The 21,805-nt window shown below is 39.2% G+C and overlaps 1 protein-coding gene across 3 annotated transcripts in view; it reads right to left on the bottom strand.

Annotated features, from left to right (window-relative positions):
• Window positions 1–21,805, bottom strand: part of RBM6 (RNA binding motif protein 6) — a 104,647-nt gene that overhangs the window by 73,986 nt on the left and 8,856 nt on the right. Inside the window, exons 2-5 of one of the 3 annotated variants that reach the window (XM_068558129.1) lie at window positions 10,742–10,850; window positions 5,308–6,586; window positions 3,793–3,882; window positions 2,428–2,497 (exon numbers count right to left, since the gene is read on the bottom strand). In XM_068558129.1, the coding sequence (XP_068414230.1) occupies window positions 2,428–2,497; window positions 3,793–3,882; window positions 5,308–6,586; window positions 10,742–10,785 (1,483 nt within the window). In that variant the 5' untranslated portion in view covers window positions 10,786–10,850. Of the gene's footprint in view, window positions 1–2,427; window positions 2,500–3,792; window positions 3,883–5,307; window positions 6,587–10,741; window positions 10,851–21,805 lie in introns of those variants that run through there. The other 2 variants (XM_068558131.1, XM_068558132.1) reach the window with 2 other exon arrangements.

Genomic DNA, 21,805 nt, shown 5'->3' on the forward strand with positions numbered 1-21,805 from the left:
CTGTACTTACACAGCTCTAAATGAGACAAAAATTAAACTGATATTACTTGAGTCAGTGAAGAGGCATTAATGTTTTCTCTGTTACAGACTAGCTCCCCAATACATCAACTAAAAGGATGAACTCTACCCCACAATCCCCCTCTTATGATCAACATCCATCCTACATGGTCTCTGCAGGTTATCCTAGCCTAAAAAATTGACTGCCATTTATAAAAGACACCATTTCTATTAAAATTCACTCAAAACCTTTGAACAAGTAAATGTTAAAGTTCTCAGAACATCTGATTGTTTCAAGGTATGTTCTTCAGCAGATACATAAGAGTGCACGGCTGTGAAACCTAAACTACCTTTTAATGCACCTCACCTGAAAGGAGCCCACAGCTGCTCTCCATATACATTACTCCACATACACCACATTATTCATTCCAGGCATGCTGGGAACCCATCAGGGCCTGGCATAGTGTCAAGAACTGGGTAAACAGGAGGGAACAAGACAGACGAGGCTCCTGCTATCATGGAGCTAACTCTCTAGTGAGAGGAATAAGACACACAAAACCACTGAGAAAAATATCAAAGTGATAAATCCTATGATGACAAACCCAGATACAATAAAAAATGACTGAGGAGTGATTTTAGATCGGATAGTGAGGCAAGGCCTCTGAGAGTTGAAACTGAAGCCAAGAACTAAACCCCAAAAGACAAGTGAGGATCAGTGGGAAGAGCAGTGCAAAGGCCCTGACAGAGAAAGAAGTCTTTATTCGCCAAGGACTACAGAAAGGCTCAGTGTGGCTAGAGTATAATAAGAAAGGTGGAGAGCAGTATGGGATGAGGTCAGACAAACAGCCAAGGGCAAACTCATGCAGGACTGTGTAAGTCAAAACAAGAAGTTGGGAATTTCTTCCAACTGAGATGGAAAGGTGTTAAAGGGTGTTAGGCAGGGGAATAACATGAGCTGACCGATAATTTTAAAAGTTCATTCTACTTGCCACACAGTGATGTAATATGGATAACATGGGACTGGTAATCCAATCCATTCATTTTAAAAGGTATATATATATATATACACACATATATGTATGTGCATATATATATTTTTATTATACTATCACTTCATATATTAAAATGCCAAGAAAAGTGCATTTCCTGAAAGCACAGTTCATGAAACAAGATAAAAGCTGAAATTATTGCCCTATGAGTCAAAAAGCAACGGCAGCCTATAAATTCTATTTTTAATTCCCAAAGTTAATAGTAAATCAAGAAAGTCTGTATGAGACACATGCCCCACCCTGCCAAAAAAGTGGTGTGCGAGAACAACATAACTACTCTTAGTCATGTTTCCACAAATTTAGAGTTGACGTATTTAAAACAAGGAAACAATAGCTTTCTGAGAAATAATGCTTCTGAGTTTGTTGTCAAATTACAGAAAAAAAATTTCTGTACTTAAACACCAGATTATTTCAAGCACAAAAATTTATTTTTGTGGATAGTTTTCCTCTGTAGAACCAATTGAAAGAAGCTATCTAGTTAATGCAAAAATTTTATTCCATGGTAAACTGTTTATAAAAGTAAACTATCTACTCAAAAATATGGCTTACTCTTACTTGAAGAGTTCTTTAACATGAATTACTGAAATTCTAAGTTTTGTGAAAAAACGAATGCTCTACTTCTTCAATTTAAAATTCTGCAAAATAGATAACTTAAATATTACCTTTGTTTTTAAACCACTTCATATGTGTAGTCCTAAAAATACTGGTCCAATACCTTGAGTGCATGGCATTTCATTTTTGATTACTTTTTCTGTAATAAGATTTGAAGAAACTGACCAAACTTGGTACTCTAAAATACTAGGAGGATATTCTGAAAATCTAATCTGCAGTTCAGACCACAGAACAGAGGTCAAAAAGAAAGCTCTTCTGGATCTATTCATGGGTTTCAACAAAATAGCTGTTGCAGGAGTCTGTTCGCAGAATAAGACTAAAATTTCAAGAAACCACTAATCTGTACAATTTCTCTGGAAAGTTGAAAATTCCACGCTGAAGAAATGAAATGTAAAATTTTACATATAGTAAGATAATTAAAATCTTACCAGGCTCAAACGTAAACATTCCACCACCATGAAGAACATAAGCAGTAAGTTTAATGATTTAATTATATAAAATATATTTGGGGACAAATGCTACAACACTCACTTTATATCTCACAGGCACTCAGAAGAACTGGAACATGCATCCTTATTGCCTATGTGTGGACAAACGTCCACAAAGAACCACAGCTAACACTAAAGCTGGCTGTTATTTGAAGGCATCAACAGGAGACTTCCGAAAATCTTAACTATGGTTTCTTAAAAAAATTTTGAGTAGCACAAGATGAAGAGATCTGACAAAGACTCTTCCTAACCCAAGGCTGCATGCAAGTCATGAAACTCACCTGTGTTATACTCCTTCAACTGCAAGTCCTTTACAGGCATGCCATCAGGAGTCCGAAAGGCATTAAGAATCTGCAAGAATATGGTATGTACAGTAATGATACACATCATAATCAAATATTGAATATTATATTTCCCCTAGTGGCTTTTATTCTACGTAATTTAAAGCTATGATTAATTTACAAAGGCAAAATTGAGCCATACACACTCCAGGCATTCAAAAACTGCTGAATAAGTAGAACATAATTATTTAAAAATTCTCAAGTACATAAAAAAGGCAGAAGAGCATAACCTCAAGAACTCAAGCTCTGAAACCAGACTGCCTGTGTTCCAAGCCTCTCCTGCTCATGTGCTGTGTAACCTTTCAGCATCCGGATTCTCATCTTTTAAACATAAGATGATGCACTGAGCTCTTTCCAGTCCAAGGCCATGGCACCTGAACTCCCTCAGCCTGGTCAGTTCTTCTCCCCATTTTCAAATGGACTGTTCTCTCACTTGCATTCAGGCCTGGGCTCAAATGTCACTTCCTCAGTGATGTCTTCCCTAACTACCCAATCTAAAATAGCCTATACCCCAATGATGCTCTAAACCCTTACTTTAGTTTCCTTCAGGGCATTTATCACTGCTTGATTTTTTTTTTTTTGCTTATTTTTATTATCCATGGAAGCAGTGACTTCATAATGTTCACTGCTATATCACTCAGTGCCTAGAACAATGCCTGGAATACAATAGTGCTTAATATTTGGAATGAATGAATAAAGAGTACCTGTTTCATAGGATGTTGTGATAATTAAATGAACTAATGCTTGTAAGCATCACACAATGCCTAATACAGAGTAAAGCACTGTCTGCTCTGGTTGTTGTATATTCTGACCAAACTCTTCCTTAAGGTCATCCATAGTTTAGTCACCAAGTCCTTCACCACTGAGAAGTTAGGCAGCTCCCAGTATTTACTACTGTCAATAAACCGCATCTTTATGCATCTTTATGTAACTGCATCTTGGATCATCCCCTAAAGGATGATTATCAGGTCTAAGGACAGCAATCATTTGTCATAATTTTTTTTTTTTTTTTTTTTAACAAACCTCACCTCAGTTGAGTACATGTGTAACTGGTGAAAAATGAATGAGCTCTATGGATTATACCAAAGCCAATTTCCTGGTTTAGCTACTGTACTACAGTAATACAAGATGTTGACACTGGGGGACAGGCAGGAGAAAGCTGGGTGAAGGATAACCAAGATTTCCCTGAATATTTCTTTACGCTTTCCTGGGAATCTACAATTTTTCAAAATAAAAAGTTTAAAAAATTTTTTTAATTGACAAAAAGAAAGGGAAAGGAAAAAAGAAAAAGAAAAAAAGCCTTACCTCTTCTTTTGCTGCATTTTCAGGCACCCCATTTAATCGAATAAGCTTGCTTGGTTTCTCCTCACTTGGGCCAGTCCTATAATCTTGATCCTTGAATCCAGAATAAAAAATTATTTTAGAAACAAATACATGTTAATGCGCAAAATGAAATAACATGAAATACAGGTACTCAGGATCAAAAATCAAAATGACTTACATCATATGAAGATATGAAAAATTATAATTGTCTCTATTTTTCTGAGTTCCAAAATTTGATTTCTTTCTTTCTTTTTTTTTTTTTGTGGGATCTTAGTTCCCCGACCAGGGATTGAGCCCGGGCCCCAGCAGTGAAAGCACTGAGTCCTAACCACTGGACTGCTAGGGAATTCCCCCAAAATTTGATTTCAAATCATTAGAATACAAGTATGTTAAGATCCATGCTCATTGAGGGAATTTTGAAATAGTAAAGCAGAAAATTAAGAGAAACAACACTGAATACAACTTTTATAAACAGGAAAAAAATCACCTAGACTGTCAAAACTAAAATTTTCTTTTCCTGAATGAGAAAACAGCAAATAAATAAATAAAACCAGATGTCATTTATCAAAGATGTAATCTATAACAAATTCCAGAACAAAGTCAAAAGGTGTCATCTGACAATATAACTTAACAGTACAATTCAGAGAAATCTGCATTTTCCATATTCACAAAAGTCTCAGCTCTAACTGATTCTCTTTCATTTCAACAGTTATAAAAAGGGTTTAACTTTTGGGGAAAAAAGTCTCCTATAACTACGTGACCACACCTCCCAGTTATGCCTACTCTCCTGGCATAATTACAAATAGTGTCCTCTTTTACTCTTGAAAGTGTCCTGACTTGAACAATAAATTATATGGCCATCCAGCTCTAACATTCTCAAAATCCATTATTTGGTTAGCATGTCTTAGAATTACTGTCCAAAATAACAGAAACTTCAATAGAGATGGGTAATACCTATTTTAAAAGATAATATTTTCAATGTCCAACTGCAAACATAATTCTCCTCGCTTAGATTATATATACATTAGATTATACATTATACATACAGAAATTCAACATTTAAGTCAATTAAGTTAGCTTCAAGAGAATACTTGCAACATTAACATCACCTCCTCATAACTAGGTATTCTCTACCTCTATATCCTAGGTATTCTCTAAAGGAGTTTAAATAAGAAAATGAACCCTAAACAGCCACAGGCCTGACTATGCAAGAGTTGAGAGAGAACCAACTCCCAAAGACAAATACTTTCAAACTAAATTATCCCAAAGCATTTCGATCAGTACCATCAAGCAAAATAATGAAGAGACACACATCAAAAATATGATCGGAACTGAGGGCCCTTTCTCTAGAGATGTACACTGAATACAAATCTTGCTTTTTAATGGCTGTACAAAGTTAAGACCTAGGACTAATGGTCCTGGACTCTACACTTCACCCTTCAGAAAAGTTTTATGAAAAAGCAAAATTCAAAAAAGCAATCCATTCCATTAACATACCTGAAGGTCCCGTTGGGCATCTTGGGAAGTTTTGCCCTCTGGAAAAGACTTGCTCTGGCCATAGCCAAATATCTGGCTTCCTGGAAGCCTGTGATCCACATCACGGTACTCCATGCTTCTGTAATCAGTGTCTTGCCGGCCAAGGAAGTCCAGACCACCTTCTTCTTTAAACATACCAGCATCCAAACTCTGTTGTTCACCTCCAGAAAGCTGTGCCTTGTCCTGGTCTTGAAGTGGACTTTGGCTGGTCTGAAAGTCTGGTGGAGACTCATGTTCAAAAGCTACACCTTGTGTTTCTCCTTCTCTTGTTTCTGAATGCTCAAATTCTCCCTTCTGAATGCCAAAAGCAGGCCTTTCTGTTGTATGGTCATGTGCAGATTCTTCTCTCTTGTTCACATTCATACCAGAATGTTCTCTATCTTGTGTAGAGGGCTGAATGTAATCCAAAATATTTGGATCCACAGAGGGCATCTCCCTATCTTTAAATTCCACACAAGGTCCCACCTCTCTGCCCCTAAAATCCTGATCAGTCCTGGACCGGTGTCTACCTCTGAAATCTGAATGTGGTGTATCCCTGTCCCTAAAGTCTAGATCACTAGTACCTGAACCTCGGCCTCTAAAGTCCATCTGTGTTCCGTCTTTGTCCCTGAAGTCCAAATCAGATACATCTCTATTCCTAAAATCAGAACGGGACTGATCTCTGGCCCTGAAATCCAAATCTGATAAATCCCTTCCCCTAAAATCTGTATGGGATCCATCCCGGCCTCTAAAATCTAAATCATAAGTGCCCCGGCCCCTGAAGTCAGGTGGAGGAGCATCCCTACCTCTAAAGTCAACAGTATGAGCATCCCTGTCTCTGTAGTTCATGTGAGATGTCTCCCTACCTCTATAATCCATAGAAGTACCATCTCCACCCCTATAGTCCATAGGTGGTCCTTCTCTATCGCGAAAATCCCCAGAATGTATGTCCCTACTTCTGAAATCCAACTGTGATGAATCTCTGCTCTGGAAATCAGAAGATGAAAAATCTCCCCCCCTGAAATCATGTCCAGGTCCCTCCCCTCCTCGATAGTCACCATGCTGTCCGTCTCTAGCTCCATAGCTGAAAGAATGCTCCTCTACATTTGCAAAGGGAGGCCCCGAATGCCCCTGGAAATCAAAGGGAAGTGAATCTCTGCCAGGAAAGTTGCCAGAGTGTCTCTCTTGAGCATGACTCTTAAGGGGAGGAGGAGGATAATCCCTGTTCCACCCCGGAGCAAACCTTTCTTCTTGGCTCCCACTGTAGAAACAAAGACAGTGTTATTCATATTGTCCAGAGAGTTTGAAATCTACACACCAGCATATTCTTCTCTAATCAACAGCACATTCTTCCGCAAACATTTTTTTTTTTTTGGCAGAGTTCTGTAACAAGGTCCTAGATCTGCAGAAAACAGCAATGTTTTGCTATTTTAAGACGAAGTGGTGTAGTAAACTTTTATATTCCCATTTCAGAACACGAGGAAAGTCAACACAAGGTTTTCAACATGACTGTTGCAGAAAAAGCTTTCACCCAGTCCTGCAACAGGGAAAATCCGCAACACCAGATAAGCTAGCAACGGTGACACTCTACAAAAATTTCCATTTCCTATAGCCAGGGAACTTAGAATTCCAAGATCAGCATGATGATTCCTATACATCAGAAAAACCAATGCACTGTAAATTTTATACAGTAGGTTTCAGGAGGTGTCTTTCTCATTGGTGCATACAGGAGTAACATTCCAAAATATTTGATTACAGCCACAGTATGGACACCACCCAGTCAGAATGGATGCAGGCCCAAAATGAAGAAACACTGGCTGTAAATCACTAGGAGTACACCAGTGTTCACCAGCTGAGCATCAGCCCTGGCTGCATCTAAATCCTCGTTCTACAGTGGCTCCACCTAGAACTGCTCTCACCTGGGTCCTATTATTGTAACTACTCAAGGGTATCTCAGAAGGCAGCATGAATCATGCCACAAAGCATGTGTTAAGTCGACTAAACCAAGCAACGGCATCCAGGAGCTTAATACTGAAAGGGACCTAGAGAGAGCATTAGGCCTTCAAGCATTATCACCAGGTCCCAAAAAAAAAAGCTGATTTTCTAGATTCTAATGCCTCATCTAATTTTTCATGGTAATACAATATATTTTAAAATAAGCATAGTATTAAATTCGCATTCTCAGTTTACAGAACTCAAGAGATAAATGAGAATTGGCCCAATCTTTCATACTACCTAACTTCCTCCCTTTGTCTTAAGCTCCAGACCATTTTATATGTTTTGACTTTGGTAAAAGATTAGGAAATTTAAATAGGCAATTAGGTACCTAGGATACTGAGCTTCAAGGGGAGGGGAGAGAAGGGCATGAAAAAGGAAAACATGAAATGATCTGAATGGTTACCTCCTTTTTAGCAGTAAAACAAAAGTATTAAGAGATCAAGTCCAACTCAGTTCTCTCCTTCCAGAATATACAGGTTCTATTACATGACCCTTCTGAACTCAGACTACACTGCTATAGAAAGATTCAACAGACAACCGCTTCTGGGTTACTCAGTGCAAGAGAAACAGTTACAATGCCAAACCCTTTCCAAAAAGTAATAGGAATTTAACAATAGTAACCTAAACAGTTGAATGATGCATATTTAATGGATTTTCAGGACATGGTAACTTCCATCAGCTCCTATTAACATTAGTTGTATCTATGGGGTTCATCATAAGAGAAGCAACTTTAAATGTTCTTCATAAATAATACAATATAACACTAAAATTAAGACATTACCACTAATTCTGGTGTCACCCATATTTAAAATCATTCAAATCCCAATGGTTAGGGACTTCACTGGCGGCGCAGTGGTTAAGAATCCGCCTGCCAATGCAGGGGACACGGGTTCGAGCCCTCTTCCAGGAAGGTCCCACATGCCGTGGAGCAACTAAGCCCATGCGCCATAACTACTGAGCCTGCGCTCTAGAGCCTGCGAGCCACAAAAACTGAGCCCACGCGCTGCAACTACTGAAGCCCGCGCGCCTAAAGCCCGTGCTCCGCAACAAGAGACGCCACTGCAATGAGAAGCCCGTGCACCGCAACAAAGACCCAACACAGACAAAAAATTAAAAAATTAATAATAAAAAAAAAATCCCAATAGTTAGCTTGCAGGAAGACTTAAGCCTCAGCAGACACTCACAGGCTGAGTGCTGAGGTATCTAAATCTACATGTTCTCTGACCAGAACACATCCAACAGTGTCTTTGAATACTACCCTAAGGATTACCTTACCCTCTTAAGTGGAGAAGATCAAAGAGATCTAGAGTAACCACTGTACTAGGGTTCTTAGAACTGTATTTTATGTAGACTATTCAAGAAACACTTCTATTAGTATAAAATAGCAGTGGCTATGAAAATCATTTTCAACCAAATTTTAAAAAATTTTAAGAAGACGAGTTGTTAAAATAAATACAAAATTATTTTCCTGCAAGATACCTTTTTCACCCAAATTAGTCCCCCCAAAAGTTATGCTATATAAACTATATCTCTTTCTGGTCAAAGATCTTAAAAAATAGCATGTAATGACTTATATTTAAACTAAAATTAAGGTGGGGAAATACAATTTTAAATAATAAATTCAAAGAGAAAATGTTCTGAAAAAAATTTTTAAGTGATGCAATAGAGCTAAAGTTACCTAACATTCCTGAAGGCTTACAGGAAACAGCCTTACTTACAAATAATTATCCATAAATATAAGTAAAAAGGAGAGATTTTTAAATGTTAAAGTACAAACTCACTAATCTAGACTAGGGATCTGCAAACTTTTTCCATAAAGAGTCAGACAGTAATTACATTAGGCTTTGCAGTTTCTGTCAGAACTAGTCAACTCTGCCATTGCAGCATGAAAGCAACCACAGACAATTTGTAAATGAATGATCAGGGCTATGTTCCAATAAAACAAAAACAAGCTCCAGGCTGTACAACCTGTTGTTGTTGACCACTGATCCAGACCTTAATATTTTGAAAGGAAAAACATAACCAGCATCACCACCACTGCTTTAATTTAAAGACTGCTAAGCAAAAAGTAAAGACCCCTTTATTCATGAAACTAGTTTTACTAAATATTATATGGATTTTTTTTTTTTTGGTTAAATTATTAGCACCTTTAATTAATTATTTATTTATTTATTTATTTTGGCTGTGTTGTGTCTTCATTTCTGTGCGAGGGCTTCCTCTAGTTGCGGCAAGCGGGGGCCCCTCTTCATCGCGGTGCGCGGGTCTCACACTATCGCGGCCTCTCTTGTTGCAGAGCACAGGCTCCAGACGCGCAGGCTCAGTAGTTGTGGCTCACGGGCCCAGTTGCTCCGCGGCATGTGGGATCTTCCCAGACCAGGGCTCGAACCCGTGTCCCCTGCATTGGTAGGCAGATTCTCAACCACTGCGCCACCAGGGAAGCCCTATATGGATTTTTTAAAACTTAGTTCTCTCCCTAAATTTTTCATTGGAACCCCAAGCTTCAAAATAATAAAACATCTGTTGAATTTGCACAAGAAGATCCTGCAGACTGCCAATCAAAAAGAAAATTTACTAGTAACAGAAGTTTCAATTAGAACATAAATTTTTTTTTTTGCCACACCGCGTGGCTTGTGGGATTTTAGTTCCCTGACCAGGGACTCAACCCAGGCCCTTGGCAGTGAGAGTGTGGAGTCCTAACTACTGGACCACCAGGGAATTCCCTGGAGCATAAATATTTTTTAATGTATAGCTTTAAAGGTCAGATTTCTTTGCCATATACCAACTAAAGCCATTACAATCATATTCCAATTGTAAACACAATGCAAAAGTTTTAAAATACCATCATCAGTGTTTATTATACTGGCTATAAAAAATTAACTCCCCACAAATCTAAAATATAATCCATTTACAACTGAACGGTACCACCTTCTCCACTTATCTTTGTACCTAGTAACATTTAAAATTGAAATGCAGCTTAGAAAATTGCATCGAGTAATTTGTCTTTCTCAGAACTATTTTTGGTAGCTGAAACACAATGTGTCACAGGAAAGACAGAGCTCTGGATTCTAGACATAAATTACTGAATTTAATGAAACATTTATATACATTTATCAACATTTATGTACATTTTTTACTAGCTTTCCTTATTAATCAAATATGTATTACTTTGCTAAAAGAGACAAAAAATATTTTTAGAAATTGGGGGATTTTGTTAATGCTTTTAAAAATGCTAAAACACTTGGCATGCTGGGTATTTAGTCTCACAATCACTTTAGAAATGACTAGAAAATTTTTAAATAGTTTCTATTTTTAAAAAATCAGAGCTATTTCTAGAAAATATCCCTCTTTATGGTAGGCCAAAAATGTTATACTGTATCATTAAAAACTGACATTTCAATATTCAAATTTTAAGACTTACCGAAAAGGTCCTGTTCTGTTAGTAGATCGAGAATCCCCCCACATCTCTTTATATGTCAAGAGGGTCCAATAAGTAGATCCTTGCTACCAAACTCTGGTTATCACAGTACCTGTACAAAACAAACCACAAAAAATGAGTACATTGGAACATGAAGTAAAGACTAAACCAACTTCCTCCTGTTTGGCTTATCAGGGACCACATCAGCAGGTATACTTTTGGAAGTCACTTTTATTTATTTATTTATTTATTTTTAATTTTATTTATTTATTCTGGCTGCGTTGGGTCCTCGTTGCTGCGTGCGGGCCTCCTCCAGTTGTGGCGAGCGGGGGCCACTCGTCGTTGCAGTGCGCGGGCTTCTCATTGCAGTGGCCTCCCCCGCTGCGGAACACGGGCCCCAGGCGCGCAGGCTTCAGTAGTTGTGGCTCACAGGCTCAGCTGCTCCGCGGCATGCGGGATCTTCCCAGAGCAGGGCCCGAACCCGTGTCCTCTGCATTGGCAGGCGGATTCCCAACCACTGCGCCACCAGGGAAGCCCTGGAAGTCACTTTTAAACATTTACATATTGGGCTTCCCTGGTGGCGCAGTGGTTGGGAATCTGCCTGCTAATGCAGGGGACACGGGTTCAAGCCCTGGTCTGGGAAGATCCCACATGCCGCAGAGCAGCTGGGCCCGTGAGCCACAACTACTGAGCCTGCGCGTCTGGAGCCTGTGCTCCGCAACAAGAGAGGCCGCGATAGTGAGAAGTCCGCGCACCGCGATGAAGAGTGGCCCCTGCTTGCCACAACTAGAGAAAGCCCTTACACAGAAACGAAGACCCAACACAGCCAAAAATAAATTAATTAATTAATTAATTTTAAAAAAAAGTAGTCAGGAAATATATGCCAGATCTTTAAAAACAAAACAAAACATTTACATATTAATTTATAGCAAGAAAAATACATTTTAAATTTAAAATGTGCACTCTAGGGCACCATCAACTTCTCAATGTACTAAGAATGCTTCATAATATATTTACTAATTTTTCTGGCACCCATTCTCTCTTCCTTTTCGGAAACAGCACCTTAGCATAAACACCACTCTCAGTCTGTGCGGCTGATCCTACTCTATTCAGCCTGGCCAATCAGAATAGTCTATTACTGGGACTTCCCTGGCTGCCCAGTGGTTAAGACTCCGAGCTTCCAATGCAGGGGGCACAAGTTCAGTCCCTGGTGGGGGAACTAAGATCCCACATGACAAGCAGAGCAGCCAAAAAATAAATAAAAATTAAAAAAAAAAAAGAAAGAAAAGAATAGTCTATTACCTCACCACAGTGATTGCTTTGAAGATGGGCATGTAACCTAAGGCTGAGAAATCATCACAGGACCTGTGCTCCAGCTACTAAAAAAGAGGCAAACTTTTTTTTTTTTTTTTGCCATACCACGAGGACTGTGGGGGCCTAGTTCCCCGATTGAACCTGGGCCTAGGCAGTGAACGAGCCAAGTCCTAACCACTGGACCACCAGGGAATTCCCCAAAAGAGACAAACTTTTATGACCTTGGAATTTGGCAATGGTTTCTTACTATGACAACAAAAGAAAAAATAAAGTAGACTTCATCGAAATTGAAAACGTTTTGTGAATCCAAGTACACTATCAAGAGAGTGAAAACACAACCCACATGTCAGCAAAACAGCAGACTATGAAATTCCAAAACCTCATTCCTCCACAGAAACATCAAAAAACAAGCAGTCTGAACCAACTTTGTTGTAGCTTTAGAAAACAGTCAAAGCTTTACAACAAGCAAGTGAACACTCAATCAAGAAAAAGTCATCCTCAGGACTTCCCTGGTGGTCCAGTAGTTAAGATCCCGTGCTCCCAACGCAGGGCGCCTGGGTTCGATCCCTGGTCAGCGGGACTAGATGCCGAATGCTGCAACAAAGATCCCACGTGCCACAACTAAGACCAGGCGCAGCCAAATAAATAAATATTTTTAAAAAAGAATAAAAAATGAAAAAGTCATCCTCAAAATAATAGGAAAGTTTTGTGGTGTTTTTACTGATCCTTGCCCCACCCCCACCCCAGCATGGCAGTGGTTTTTGTCTTGAAGGCAGCCCAGTTTTCAGCTCTCTCCCTAAACCCAAGGGAAACCTGATTTGTAAATTATTGTGTACATTTGTTCTAGTCTGTACGGGGGCCATCTGAAGACTGATGCAAGGTACTTGCCTCTGTTCTACCTAACTCAGAACTCCGGGGTGAAAAGCGGCAGGCACTGCTAATAAAAGCTGCAAAGCAGACTACAGACTCACAGATATGGAGAGGTTGGGGTGAAAACACTTTGGGAAGTTAGGACATTCCAAGGCACCATGTATATGAGAAAACTTAGAACACCACAAGCATACCCAGACACATGATCAGACAAAACCTGAGAAGACTCTAAGCTTTCACCTCAGGCTGATCTCTAGGTTCAGAGCAAGCCTAGCTAAGTGTTGAAGGAATGGCCCCAGCACAGAACCAATCTGCAAAAACAAAGAGAGGTGGGGTTTTTTTTCTCTTATTTTTGTTGGTGTGTTTTTTGTTCATTTTTGTTTTATTTGTTTGAGCTCCTAGTATTCAAGGAAATCTTGGTTAACACATTAGATGAACAAAGGCTAAAAGAACAGGTGTCAGTGATCACACTTAACAAGGAATATAGCCTTTGCAAAAATGGTATAGGAAAAGAATTCTATATCTAGCAAAACTCTCCTTCAAAAATGAGAAAGAGGGACTTCCCTGGCAGTCCAGTGGTTAAGACTCTGTGCTTCCACTGCAGGGGGCACGGGTTCAATCCCTGGTCAGGGAACTAAGATCCCGCATGCCACTTGGCGTGGGGAAAAAAAAAAAAAAATGAGGAAGAAATCAAGACATTTCCTGATAAGCAAAAGCTGAGGGAATTTGTTACCAGTAGATGGGCCCTGCAAGAAATGCCAAAAGTTCTTCAGGTTGAAATGAAAGAAAGTCAAACAGTAACTTGAAGCCATATGAAGAAATAAAGATATTCAGTAAAGATTGAAAAAGCAAGAGCAATTATAAAAGCTAGTATTATTGTAACTTCGATTTTTAACTCCAGTTTTTACTTTCTACATGATTTAAAAGACAAATGCATAAAAAACAATTATTAATCTAGGTTAATGGGACACAATTTATAAAGATGTTATCTGTGACATCAGTAACAGAGGGAAGGGGGACTTCCCTGGTGGCGCAGTGGTTAAGAATCTGCCTGCCAGTTCAGGGGACACAGGTTCGAGCCCTGGTCTGGGAAGATCCCACATGCCGCAGAGCAGCTGGGCCCGTGAGCCACAACTACTGAGCCTGCGCATCTGGAGCCTGTGCTCCGCAACAGGGGAGGCTGCGACAGTGAGAGGCCCGCGCACCTCGATGAAGAGTGGCCCCCGCTCGCCGCAACTAGAGAAAGCCCTCGCACAGAAACGAAGACCCAACACAGCCAAAATAAATAAATAAATAAATTTAAAATGCATTAAAAAAAAAGGTACAAAAGACAAAGGACATTATATATTAATTTAAAGGTTAAAAAAACACAAGAAAATAAATCATAAACATTATAAGCCTAATAACAGACCCTCAAAATATATGAAGCAAAAACTGAAAGAAACTGAAGGGAGAAGTAGACAGTTCTATAACAGTTGGAAACTTCAAACCTCACTTTGAATAATGAATTGATCAACCAGACAGTATATAAGTAAGAAAACAGAGAACTTAGCACAATAAACCAAACACATCTAATTGACACATACAGAACACTCCACCCAACAATAGCAGAATCACATCTTGTCAAGTGCACATGGGATATTCTTCAGGATGGACCATTTGCTGGGCCACAAACAAGCCTCAATAGATTTTATAAGATAAATAACCATACAAAGTATCCTCTCTAACCAAAACAGGATAAAGTTAGACATCAATAACATAATGAAAAATTCTACAGTTTTCCATAGTTTTCCTTCTACATAAACTGTAGAATTCACAAAATTTTAAATGCATATTACTTCTGACATTCTAGTTCCTCTTCTAGGAATTCAATCTCTAGAAACTTACAATCTGAGGTGACATGTTTACAAAGGTACATAGTGCAGCACTGTTTGTAATAGCAGAAGATTATAAAATCTAAATTACATCAACAGAATATATTTGTACTACTGAAATGCTATGCAACTCTCAAAAAATGAAACAGCTATGTTAATTTATATAGGATAAACTATTATATATTAAGTTTAAAAATATGTGCAAAATATTATTTGTAATATGGTATCATCTGTGCAAAATAGAAAAGAACACATACTACAAAGTTAGGGGACTCACATTTCCTGATTCTAAAACTTAACTACAAGCAACCTAAATGTCCATTGACACATGAATGGATAAAGAAGATGTAGTATATACATATACAATGGAATATTACTCAGCCATAAAAAAGAACGAAATAATGCCATTTGCAGCAACATTTAGATTATCATTCTAAGTGAGGTAAGCCAGAAAGAGAAAGACAAATATCATATGATATCATTACTATGTGGAATCTTAAAAAAATGGTATAAATGATATAAATGAACTTATTTACAAAACAGAAAGCGACTCACAGACATAGAAAACAGACTTATTGTTACCAATGGGGAAGGGGGGGTGCAGGGAGGGATAAATTAGGAGGTTGGGATTAACATATACACAATACTATATATAAAATAGATGACCAACAAGGACCTACTGTATAGCACAGGGAACTATACTCGGTATTTTTCAATAACCTATAAGGGAAAAGAATCTGAAAAGGAATGTGTGTGTGTGTGTGTGTGTGTGTGTGTATACGAAAAACTGAATCACTGTGTTGTATACCTGAAATGAACACGATATCGTAAATCAACTATACTTCAGTTAAAAAAAAAAACAACAAAGCTACAGTTATCAAGACAGTGTGGCACTGACATAAGGATAAACAAAGATCAATATAACAGAATTGAGAGTCCAGAAACAAACCCTCACATTTAGGATCAAGTGTATTAGACAAGAGTTCTAAGACAATTCAATGAAGAAAGAACAGTCTTTTCAACAAATGATACTGGGACAAGTGGATGTCCCCATGCAGAAGAATAAAGTTAACCCCGACTTCATGTCATGTATAAAAATTAACACAAATGGATCAAAGACCTAAACGTTTTAAGAGATAAAACTATAAAATTCTTAGAACAGGCATAAATCTTCATGACCTTAGATTAAGAAATGGCTTCTTGGATAAGATGAATACCAAAAGCACAAGCAACAAAAGGAAAAATAAAATAGATCAATTGGATATCATCAAAATTTAAAATTTTGTGCTTTAAAGGACACCATCAAGAAAGTGAAGACAGCCCACAGAATAGGAGAAAACTTGTGTAAATCATATTTGATAAGGGACCTTATGTAGAATACATAAAGAACTATTTTATAACTCAGTAGCAAAATGACAACCCAATTTTTAAAATGGGCAAAGGCTATGAATAGACATTTCTCCAAAGATGATACTTTTTTTTTTCTTTTTTCAAAGATGATAACTTTTTAAAGGCCAATAAGCACAGGAAAAATGCTCAACATTACCCATAAGGAAAATGCACATCAAAACCATAATAAGGGGAGTTCCCCGGTGGTCCAGTGGTTAGGACTCGGTGCTTTCAATGCCATGGTCCAGGTTCAATCCCTGGTCGGGGAACTAAGATCCCATAAGCCAAAAAACTAAAAAAACCAAAACAAACAAACAAACAAAAAAACCACAGTAAGATACCACTTCATATCCACTAGGGTGTCTCTAATAAAAAGATAAGTTGACAAGAATCTGGAGAAATTAGAACCCTCATATGCTGCTGGTGGGAATGGGGCCAAAGATATGTAAAAACATCTAGTAGTGGTTCCCTCCAAAATTTTCCTCAGAATAGCTGGAATTCTTCAGACAGTTTAATCCAGCAAAGCAAATGATTACAGGTCTTGGGGCTGAAATGATGTTATAAACTATCCTTAAACTTTAAATGGGTAAAAACTCTTGAGTTACTGGCATGGAGCCAGGGCTACTTTTGGTAAACAGAACTGGCACTGCGGGATAAACTGAATGTCAGGTTAAGGCTTTAAATGCTGAAGCTCATCAGAACCCAGAGGGATATTGGTTGATATACACAGCAAGACAGGAGCCAAGAAAGTCAGAATCCACTAAGGAATGTATAACACGTCACCTGCCATACCACCTAACTCTGAAAATAAGTGGTACTATAACACTAATTACACAACTGTACCTGGTGGTGAACATGCAAGTGAGAACGAGAAGGCCTGCCACCTCAAATGCCCAGATCCCACCCCTAACAGATGCAACACAGCAATGAGTAAGAGGGCCCCTGTGGTGAGTAAGGCTGAGATGTAAGTCCAGGTGAAGCTGCTGCAGGTGTAGATCTTGGTGGTAGTAGTAAATAGTCAAATGAGAGGCTTTTGTTTGTTAGTTTTTATTGTAGTATAATTGCTTTACAATGTTGTGTTACTTTCTGCTGTACAGTGAAATGAATCAGCTATATGTATACATATATCCCTCTTGGACCTTCCTACCCCCTCATCCCACCCATCTAGGTCATCACAGAGCACTGAGCTGAGCACCCTGTGTTATAAAGCAGGTTCCCACTAGCTATTTTACACATGGTAGTGTATATATGTCAAACCTAATCTTCCAATTCATCCCACCCTCCCCTTCCCCCCCATGTCCACACGTCCGGTCTCTACGTCTGAGTTTCTATTCCTGCCCTGCAAATAGATTCATCTGTACCATTTTTCTACGTTTCACACATATGCTAAGATATTTGTTTTCCTCTGACTTACTTCACTTTGTATAATACTCAAATGAGAGTTTTGAATGCTGAATTGAAAAGTAATTTCACATGAACAGTGGTTGAACAGGGGTCAGTTAATCTTGAGAGATGGCAAGCATCACATTAAACTATGGATTGCACTCCTAGTGATGCCCTTCTCATCAATTCCTTTAATTTTCAGCTTTACAATTATACTCCCCCAGAACATAAAGACTTTGGTTTCCTGGAAACCAACCAGTGGGTATGGGAATAAAGCCTCCCCATTGTATAGGGTCAGCGGCCTTTAAGGTTAGAATGATGATGTTAGCTGATTGTTTCTGAGCCTCCTCTGCCTTTGACTCTTGATTAATAAAAACATTCTTGGCGGGACTTCCCTGGTGGCGCAGTGGCTAAGAATCCTCCTGCCAATGCAGGGGACACAGGTTCAAGCCCTGGTCCGGGAAGATCCCACGTGCCGCGGAGCACCTAAGCCCGTGCGCCACAACTACTGAGCCTACACTCCAGAGCCTGCGAGCCACAACTACTGAGCCCACGTGCCACAACTACTGAAGCCCGCATGCCTAGAGCCCATGCTCTGCAACAAGAGAAGCCACCGCAATGAAAAGCCCGCCTGCCGCAACGAAGAGTAGCCCCCGCTCACCGCAACTAGAGAAAGCCCGCGCACAGCAATGACGACCCAACGCAGACAAAAATAAATTAAATAAATAAATTTTAAAAAAAATTCTCGGCAAATACTTTCACTCTGGTCCATTCTGCACATGTCCAAGAAATTTACCTCCAGCAAAATAAAACCAATACCCAGGGCCACCCCTCTTACTCATTCCTTCAGTTCCAAAAGCCAACAAAGCAGAACCAGGGGTACTATTCCATTAGTTTTAGCTGTGGTATATAGCAGCCTGTTCCTGCTTTAAACACTCTTAATTTTTTCCAAAGTAAATGCTTTGGGCCAAACAGGACACTCAGCTAAGAGGATCAAGGGGGCACCAACAGGCAAGGATTGGTGTGAGCACCTACCCAACTATGATCCAACTATGAGTTTTTAAACAGCAGCAACTTTAATATGCACTATTGGACCTAGAATTAGTGACTGCTGGAAGCACCATTGCTCCCCCAACCCCTGCAAATTCCCATTAAAAAAATGTAAGTGTATTCATTTCAATTACACTTAAAAACATTTGTCCTCGGGACTTCCCTGGTGGCGCAGTGGTTAAGAATCCACCTGCCAATGCAGGGGACACAGGTTAGATGCCTGGTCTGGGAAGATCCCACATGCCACGGAGCAACTAAGCCTGTGCACCACAACTCCTGAGCCTGCGCTCTAGGGCCCGCAAGCCACAACTACTGAAGCCCACGCGCCCTGGAGGCCGTGTTCAGCAACAAGAGAAACCACTGCAATGAGAAGCACATGCACCGCAGCGAAGAGTAGCCCCCGCTCACTGCAACTAGAGAAAGCCCACGAGCAGCAATGAAGACCCAACACAGCCAAAAATAAGTAAATAAAATAAAATAAATTAAAAAAAAAAAAGATTCCTCCTCAAATGTAATAGCGATTTTTCAGGCTTCCTCTCCAGAATCATATCCTAAATCCCCATTGATGGCATTTGCTTTGCCTCCTATCATACCACATTAAAAGTGGATCTACATAAATGTAGAAGCTAAAACTGTAACGTTTCTAAAAGAAAACACGGGAATTCCCTGGCGGTCCAGTGGTTAAGACTTCACGCTTTCACTGTGGTGGCCTGGGTTCAATCCCTGGTCAGGGAACTAAGATGCCACAAGCCAAGGGGCACGGCAAAAAAAAAAAAAAGAAAACACAGGAAAAATATTTTTGAGCTTGGTATCAGCAAAGACTTTTACAAAGGACCCAGAAAGCATTAGCCATAAAGAAAAATATTAAAATCAAAATCTGTTCTTCAAAAGACACTGTTAAAAAAATGAATGGGTAAACTACAGAACAGGGAGTAAATATTTGCGACACATGTCTGACAAATGCTCCCTATTATTAGTCAGAAGGAAAAGATTAAAACCAGAATGAGATACCAATACACACTCACTAGAATTGCTAAAATTAAAAAGATTCACAAAATCAGATACACAAAGATTTCCAGCAATCAGAACTCATACACTACTCAAAAGAATGCAAAATTGTAGGGCTTCACTGGTGGTGCAGTGGTTGAGAATCCGCCTGCCAATGCAGGGGACACGGGTTCGAGCCCTGGTCTGGGAAGATCCCACATGCCGCGGAGCAACTAAGCCCATGTGCCACAACTACTGAGCCTGCGCTCTAGAGCCCGTGAGCCACAACTACTGAGTCTGCGATCTAGAACCCACGAGCCACAACTACTGAAGACTGTGCACCTAGAGTCTGTGCTCCGCAACAAGAGAAGCCGCCCGGGCATGGCAAGGAAGAGTAGCCCCCTCTCACTGCAGCTAGAGAAAGCCCCGCGTGCAGCAATGAAGACCCAATGCAGCCAAAAATAAAATAAGATAAATAAATTAAAAAAAAAAAAAAAAGTTCACACACACACACACAAAAAGAATGCAAAACTGTACAACCACTTTAGAAACTGGCCTGAGAAACACTACCCTATGACCCAGCAATTCCACTTCTGAAGTATTTGCCTAAGATAAATGAAAATAAAAGACCTCTACAAAAATGTTCACAACAGCTTCATTCATAATAGCTTAAAAAAAAAATGGAAACGACCCAAATATCCTTCAATGGGGGATGAGATAAACATTGTTTGGTGTCCTAAAGGGTATCCTCCCTGGGGCAGTGTACTTCAGTTAGATTTCAAATGCAAAGGTGACTTTTTGGTAAAGTGGGAGAAGGGTTAGTAAGAAAGAGGAAGTGGAAAAGGAGAATCAACAAGACCCATTTTTTAAAAATAATTTAAGTTTACCATTTTAACCATCTTCAAGTATACAGTTACGAGGGATTAAGTACATTCACAGTGTTTTGCAAATATCATCCCCATCCATCCACAAAACTTTTTTCATCTTGCAAAACGGAAACTCTGTACCCATTAAACAGTACTCCCCACTCCCCTCTTAACCTAGTCTTTGGCAACCACCGTTCCACTTTGTCTTTATGATTTTGACTACTCTAAGTACCTCTTAATACTAGTGGAATCATACAATATTTGTTCTTTCTGGCTTATTTCATTTACCATAATGTCTTCAAGGTTCATACATATTGCAGCATCTATCAGAATTTCATGCCTTTTTAAGGCTGAATAATATTCTACTGCGTGTACATTTTATCTATTCATCCACTTATGGACACTTGGGTTACTCCCATCATTTGGATAATGTGAATAATGAACAAGTGTGTACAAATATCTCTTTGAGATCAGTTCTTTTGGATATATATACCCAGAAGTAGAATTGCTGGATCATATGGTAATTCTATTTTTAATTTTTTGAGGAACCACCATACTGTTTTCCACAGCAGCTACACCATTTTACATTCCCACAAATAGTGCACAATGGTTTTGTTATGGACTGAATTGTGCCCCCCTCCAATTCATGTGCTGAAGCCCTAACTCCCAATGTGACTGTATTTGGAAATAGGGCCTTTGAGGAAGTAATTAAGGTTGAAAGAGGCCATAAGGGCAGGGCCCCAATCCAACAGGACTGGCATCAGTGGAAGAGACACCAGGAATGCATGCACAGGGAAAAGGCCATGTGAGGACATGGACAGAAGATGGCCTTCTGCAAGCCAAGGAGAGAGGCCTCATCAAAACCCAAAACTGCTGACACCTTGATCTTAGACTTCAGCCTCCAAACTGTGAGAAAATAATTTTCTGTTGTTTAAGCCACCTAGTCTGTGGTATTTTGCTATGGCAGCCCTAGCAGAATAACACAAGTTCCAATTTATCCACATCCTCACCAACACTTGTTATTCTGGTTTTTTGTTTTGTTTTGTTTTTTAATAACAGCCTTCCTAATGGGTATGAAGTGGTATCTCATTGTGGTTTTGATTTGCATTTCCCTAATCAATAATGATGTTGAGAATCTTTTCATGTGCTTATTGGCCATTTGTATATCCTTTTTGGGAGAAATGTCTATTGAAGTCCTTTGCCCATTTTTTGATTCAGGTTTTTTGTTGTTGTTGTTGAGTTTAGGAGTTTTCTATATATTCTGGATATTAATCCCTTGTCAGACATGTGATTTGAAAATATTTTCTCCCATTTTGTGAGCTGCCTTTTTACTC

The sequence above is a fragment of the Eschrichtius robustus genome, chromosome 12 (genome assembly GCF_028021215.1).
Source record: "Eschrichtius robustus isolate mEscRob2 chromosome 12, mEscRob2.pri, whole genome shotgun sequence".
Classification (NCBI taxonomy): Eukaryota; Metazoa; Chordata; class Mammalia; order Artiodactyla; family Eschrichtiidae; genus Eschrichtius; species Eschrichtius robustus.